Consider the following 7126-nt stretch of genomic DNA (forward strand, 5'->3'; position numbering starts at 1 on the left):
TTTTGAACTCATTTATTCTAGAAACTACAAGTCTTTATATACGGTGCCAAAAGACATCTGGCAGGTTTCATATGTCAAGGGGTTCACAGAATGACCAAATAAGGTATAGCAGTTCGGACAAAGAATGTTTAGCTTAGAAGGAATCCCCTCCTCCCATGAATAGCCAGAAGGCGTCCCTTCCTCCTACCCTATAGCCAGTAATGTGAGCTTAACAACTTCACAATTCTTTATTTTGTGGGCTTGTATTTATTTATGCAGAAATTAAATCTAACAGTTGCCCTCTTTAAGTAATTTATGACTTACCATTTAATTTTCTGCATCCATGATAAACAGTAAAAGTAAAAATGCTAAATAATCTAAGGACCATGTCCGGTCTGAGCAGATGTTTTACCTCTGTCCTTACATTACATCCGGATTTGTGGTCATCTTATCTTCTGGTCTTGCCTGAGCAACATGGTAACCTTTCATAATCACACTTATAGATGATTTTAATGCACGGCGAATCATAGCCATAATACAGGGCCATAAGCAAAGCAAAACTAGAAGCATGAAATAATTATAATGATTAAAATCAGCCAATGTTCGATTTTACTGAACAGGCTGGAAAAACTCAAACTCCAGTCCCATTCTTCTCCATTCCTCTCTCGGCTTGTTATCTCAGCAACTGCTCTGGTTATGTTCTTAATTCCTTGATCGATCAAATGCCCACCCGCATCATTATCTGGAACATAAGTACAACAACTATCATGTCACTTTATGGTGTAATTAGCCAATCTCCACCACATTTGTGGAATATGAATGTGGTGGATCGTCATGGTCTAACCATGAATTATCTTCATCTATTAATTTAATTGCTTGTGCTCCGGCCAGGATCAATGTGCACCGGTCAGAAATATGACTGACATATTGAACAATTTAGACCCAAATGTGTAACAGGGGAACCTTCAGAGGTGATCGGGAAGCTATAAATGGGGCAAAATTTGCCCAGGCCCTATGTTCAGCTGATAGGTGGCCCCCTCACCCACTAAAAGAGTAAGGATCTTCTGTCTGGCGCAAGCCCTCTCACCAGTGCCCTGTCACACACTTTGGGCAAGCATCTTAGGCCCTACAGTGTCAATTGGTGATGCGGATGTTGGCAGATGCTTCAGCCTGGATGCGTGAATCCACTGCGGTTGATGATCCATAAGCACTCCAGTTCTCGTTACTGCGATAACTACAGCTGGGCCCAGGTATCTCGGTTCCCCCACGGTGACTGGTTTCAGACTCCGATTCAGCACCTGTTGGCCTGGAATGAAATTATGGGTGGGCTTATCTGACGGAATAGGGAGCGAAATAGAAACATCAGCACACACAGAATTCAGTTTATCAATAAGGGAAATCACGTGGTCATCCAGGATCACCTCCATGTCTCCTAGGGAAGAAACGCCTGCGCGACCTTTGACCCAAGGGGTCGGGAAAGGTCTACCCATCATAATCTCAAATGGTGAGTATTTTGTCGTTGAGGATGGGGTCATTCTCATTTCTGCCAATACGGCTGGTAGCACATCTGGCCATTTCCTGCTTGTTTCCATACAGGCTTTCGTGATCTTATCTTTGATTGTTCGGTGTGTTCGTTCCACCACCCCCGACGACTGCGGGTGATAGGGTATATTATAGTGCCAATCTATGGCTAACGCTTTAGCCAATAGTTTGGTCACTTTCGATGTGAATGGCGTGGCGTTGTCACTTTCGATAGTCATAGGAATGCCGAAGCGTGGAATTAGTTCTTTCGACAGTATTTTCACTACCGTTTTCGCATCCTCCTTCGCACACGCAAAAACTTCAGGCCATTTTGAAAACCTATCGACGATAGTTAGCATGTATTTTAGATTTCCGACCGCTGGCATATGAGAAAAATCTATCTGAAGGCACTGAAAAGGTGCTTCTGGAAACGGTAACGCGTCGTGTGGCGTTTTCCTGTGAGGGTTTGTTTTGGCGCATATTAAACACGAGTCTACAATTAGTTTGACCATTTTTGCTGTATCCTGTATACAATACAGGCGATTAATCATCTGTGTAACTTTAGATGCGCTGTTGTGCGAAATACCGTGGTAATGTCTTATCAATACCACCAAAGACAGCTTTGGTAATGCGATTCGGCCGTTTTTATCTCTTATCAAACCGTTAGCATCTGGGGCGCATCCATTTTCTGCCCAATGTTTCACGTCTCCCTGTGTGGGTTGACTTTGCAAAATTTTCAAATCTATGTCAGGAACGCATGATACATGTGCAAACATCATTGTTTCTACGTCCCTACTCTGCGCTCTCTGATATGGGGAAACCTCTGCATGTTCCGCGGCCCATTTGGCCATTTCATCAGCATTTCTGTTGCCAACAGCGTCTGGTTCATCTCCTGACGCATGTCCCTTGACCTTCACTACAGCTAGTTCAGATGGCAACATTACAGCTTGTAATAGATCTCCCACCAACTCTGCATGTGATATTGGTTTGCCCTCAGATGTCTGAAAATTTCGTCTAGCCCAAGTCTGGGCGAAGTCTTGAACGACCCCGTATGCATATTTGCTATCCGTATAGACGGTGGCTCTTTTGCCTTTTGTTAACTCACATGCTCTTGTTAATGCAATTATTTCTGCAGCCTGTGCCGAGTTATGGTTCAGGCGATATGCCTCCACCCTCTCACCCTCCTGTGTCACAATGGCATATCCACACAGATACACTCCATCAGACGGTCTTGAACAAGAGCCATCGATATATAAGTGCTCCCCCCCATCCAGGGGCGTATCTTTCAGATCGACCCTGGCCGAATTGGACCACTCAATATCATTCATGCAATCATGAGGTACAGTTTCAGTTATCAATGTGGATAAGACATACAGCGACTGAATTGCTGGGCTAGAAACCGAAGTGGGTTTAATGGTTAAATTTTCCGTGGCTAGCAGCGTTGCTTCATAGCCAGACCTCCTTTGGGCCGTCATGTGCTGTGTCTTCAAATTATGCAGAATAACACCCACCTGGTGAGTGGTGTATACAATCAAAGGATGTGATAAAACAATTTTCTCAGCCATTCTTACCATCTCCGCCGCCGCAGCCACAGCACGAAAGCATGCAGGCATACCATGGAATATCGGTTCGTGGTTTGCCACCATGCCCTTGGGTCAAAAAGCCCATTGCAACACCCATAGCCTCCCCCGCATACAAGTGAAACGGCCTTGAATAGTCTGGTAGCCCCAATGCAGGAGCTCACGTGATAGCAATCTTCAATGCATCAAAATGTTCTTCCGCTTCAGAAGTCCAGTTCAACGAGTCTCTCGGACCCATGCCATGTTGAATGAGACATCGTAGGCCTTTGTCATGATACGCACAGTCAGGTATCCATGCATGGCAATAGTTCACCAACCCCAAAAAACTTTGTAGCTGTATCACAGTTGCTGGAGTACGCATAGTCTTTATCAGCTGCACCCTCTCAACTGAAATGGCCTTCAGGCCCGGTGAAATGATGTGGCCCAGGTAATGGACTTTGGGTTGCACCCACTGCAGTTTGTTATTCGAGGCTTTAAATCCAGCGGTCGCAAGCACATTGCAGACAACAATTGAGGCCTGCAAACAGTCTAAACAGATTAAAATGTCAGCAGTATACTGTAGGACAAATACCGTGGACGGCAGGTCAGTTATTGTGTCCAATACACGTTTCACTGCAGCGGAGAAGACGGCTGGGCTATCAACAAAACCCTGAGCAAGGCATGTCCAGGTTAGCTGTGTACCTTTAAATGTAAATGCAAACAACGGCTGAGTATCTGCATGGACGGGGATAGAGAAGAAAGCTGCACACAAATCCACCACCGTGAAGTGGGTGTGATTGTGTGGTATTGAATTTAGAATAGTTGGAACATCAGGCACAATCGGGGCCAGAGGAATTATTAATGAATTGATAGCCCTCAAGTCTTGTGTCAAACGCCAACTTGTTCCATCAGCTTTCCTGATGGGATTGATTGATGTATTGTAAGGTGAGTGAGTGGATATCTATATTGAGAGGAATACCCTCAACCTTTTCAGGTGACAATGGGTATTGCTTCATGTACACAGGCTTCTGTGTGATCAATTTCGCCTTGTAAGGGGGTATACCAACAAGGCCTGATTCATCTTTATACTGTGACCACAACGCCCGGTTTACCTCAGCAATGTTGTGTTTAAATTGTTGTGGTTCGTCATTACACATGAAGTGTGGCATTAATTCCATAGTTACCTTTGAGACATCTGAAAGCAAAGAAAAATGAACAGAGCTTTCTGAAAATGCAATCTCAATGCCAGGTTTATGCATGAGATCTCTGCCCAAAAGATTCAATGGTGAATTTGGAGTAATTACAAATTTGTGAAAGAAAGGCAGATGATTAAATGCCCTTACTTCAATGGCAGGTGTCATGTGACAAATAACTTCAGTCCCTGAAACCCCAACAGAGCACATAGTACGATTTGTGATCGGCCCTTCATAAAATTTAGCAGAAATAGATGAACAAGTAGCAGTGTCGATTAAAAATGAGTAATCTACCCCATTTACTTCTAAATTTACAATGGGTAGTTCATCCGTGCGATTGCTAAAAGAAAAACAAATCATTGACTGTGCATCTGGACTGACATTGCTCTGTGGGCACACCTTAAGCATGTTTTGAATTATTTTGTTCACCCCTCTTGTTCACCCAAGACACCTGATATTGATCAGCAGAACCACTGCCATATAGTGGTGCTTGAGTTTGGTTTATCTGTGGTGCTCGAGGCAGACGTCCGATATCATGTTTCTGTTTCAATCTACACTCTCTCTCCCAGTGGCCTGATTTGCCACAGTAACGACACACCCCGTACCTTTTAAGACCTCCCTGAGGCGGGCCCCGACTATATTGAGGTCCGCCCCTTTGGTTCCCTCTGGTACGCACCGACACTGCAGCCATTTGCTGTTGAGAAGCTGCCAGCATAACTTCCTGTTTCGGCTTAAACAGAAAAGAAGTGAAACCACCAGATGCATCTAACTCACGAATGCGTTTGCAAAAATCTTCAACAGTTTGTTGCATTAAATTTGCAGTCGTTACACGAACCAAACGTGCCAAATCAGGATTCATATTATTTAAGCACGTATTTATAAACAGTGAGGACATTTCACCGCCTACTGGAATACGAGCATCTTCTTCCCACACACGTTTAAAACGAGAAACAAAAGCAGAAGCAGATTCGCCCTTATTTTGTTTGGTATGTGTGGCATGGGTCAGATCTCTACAGACATGAGCACGGACATCTAGAAAATGCTTAACCTGCTCAAAAAATGTAGTGACATTATCGGGATCGGCCCACCAAAATTCATGAGGGTCTCGCTGTATACCAGAGCCATCCAAGTCATCATTATCAAGACTTAAAGAAGGGATTTCCACAATAAGAGACGATTCAGTAACATCATCAGATAAAACTCGTAATAAGATCGATCTATAATCCGATCCGCTTAATTGCGCATATCTTGTGTGTGAGCGCAAAACATCTANTGCACCGAAAGGTAATCCATTGCTTGGCCAAAGACCCCTTTAAAGTGCTCAAGAAAAGACTTCAGATTAGTGGTAAGTGGTCCTCCGGCCTGCCAAATCCCGTATGCCCAGTTCAGGGCCTTACCGCTCAGGAGGGAGATGATGAAGGCTACCTTGGATTTGTCCGTGGAGAATTGACCGGGGTGCAACTGTATGTAGAGCTCACATTGGAGACAGAACCCGCTACACTCCTCCACGGAGCCAGTATATCGGTTGGGTAGGGCCATGGGACTAGACGCCGATGGTGGGTTAGACGGAAGGAGTGCAGGTGCGGGTTGGTTCCGGAGTAGGGTGACCAGTTCAGAGAGGGGATCAGAGGGAGCTGGAGGTGAAGGACCGGGAGAAGTCTGTGGTGTGGTCATGGTGTGGGGTTCAGTCTACTGTCAGGGTTCTGGTAGACGGAGAGCACACCACGGAGGTAGATAAGAAAAAGGAGTTTATTTCAAAAACAGGAATATCCAAAAACAGGTAAGTATTTCAAAAACAGGAATATCCAAAAACAGGTAAGTATTTCAAAAACAGGAATATCCAAAAACAGGTAAGTATTTCAAAAACAGGAATATCCAAAAACAGGTAAGTATTTCAAAAACAGGAATATCCAAAAACAGGTAAGTATTTCAAAAACAGGAATATCCAAAAACAGGTAAGTATTTCAAAAACAGGAATATCCAAAAACAGGTAAGTATTTCAAAAACAGGAATATCCAAAAACAGGTAAGTATTTCAAAAACAGGTAAGTATACTTATCGGGGTAAAGAATTGCAGTGAAGACAACAAGACTGAACAGGGAAGAACAAAAAGGTGCAAACTTAATAGTGAATCGTTTCCTGTATTGTCTCCCTCTTGTGTCTTATGTTCTACACCTGCCCTTGCTCGTTATCCCTCGTTTGTCTTCCCTATATATACCCTCATGTTTCTTTGTCTTGTGCTGTTGGATTGTTCATTGTGTTCTGTATGTCCTGTAATTCTGCGTGTGATTATTCCTCGAGTTTCCTGCCTTGTCTTGCCCGTGTTTGTAAGTTTGAGTTTTGGATTTTTTAGTTCTTGTTCTGCCCCATTGTGGGAAGTTTTTGTTTCATGTTTAGATCTTAGTTCTGTTTCTGTTTAACACCCCCTCGTGGGTTTTTGTGTTGTGTTTAATAAAGTATTTGTTTTGTTAACCCCGTCACTACCGCTGCCTGCGCTTGGGTTTTCTTTCACTGTGATTCGTGACATTGGTCACGATGTCACGAATCACAGAATCTGAACCGAATCAGATTCGAATCTGGGATATTTGTCAATTTGCGGTCCGGCGCTTTCAGACCATCCAGCCAAATTATCAACAAATGGTTGTGTCCAATAACCCTTGTTATTTCTGAACATAAAATCTACCGGCGTTTCAGCTGGTAGTGGTCTAGATATTTCTTGTCCCATACTCAACGAAAGAACAAAGCAAATGTTAGTAAAGAAAAGTAAAAGACGAAAACTTCCCCCACAAAATCCAACTCCTTTTTTTTCGTTACTTATTACAAGTTTGTAATAAAGTCAATATATCAAAATACGCATACGCATGTGCCTCTCGCC

The 7126-nt window shown here is 43.6% G+C and overlaps 1 protein-coding gene across 1 annotated transcript; it reads right to left on the reverse strand.

Annotated features, from left to right (window-relative positions):
- Positions 1 to 5521: 5521 nt before the first annotated feature.
- Positions 5522 to 5926, reverse strand: LOC130550770 (protein LDOC1-like). The gene has a single exon (XM_057328276.1). It carries the CDS (start codon positions 5924 to 5926, stop codon positions 5522 to 5524), a length of 405 nt encoding a protein of 134 aa, XP_057184259.1.
- Between the last annotated feature and the right edge of the window lie 1200 nt (positions 5927 to 7126).

This window comes from Triplophysa rosa, unplaced genomic scaffold (genome assembly GCF_024868665.1).
Source record: "Triplophysa rosa unplaced genomic scaffold, Trosa_1v2 scaffold426, whole genome shotgun sequence".
Classification (NCBI taxonomy): Eukaryota; Metazoa; Chordata; class Actinopteri; order Cypriniformes; family Nemacheilidae; genus Triplophysa; species Triplophysa rosa.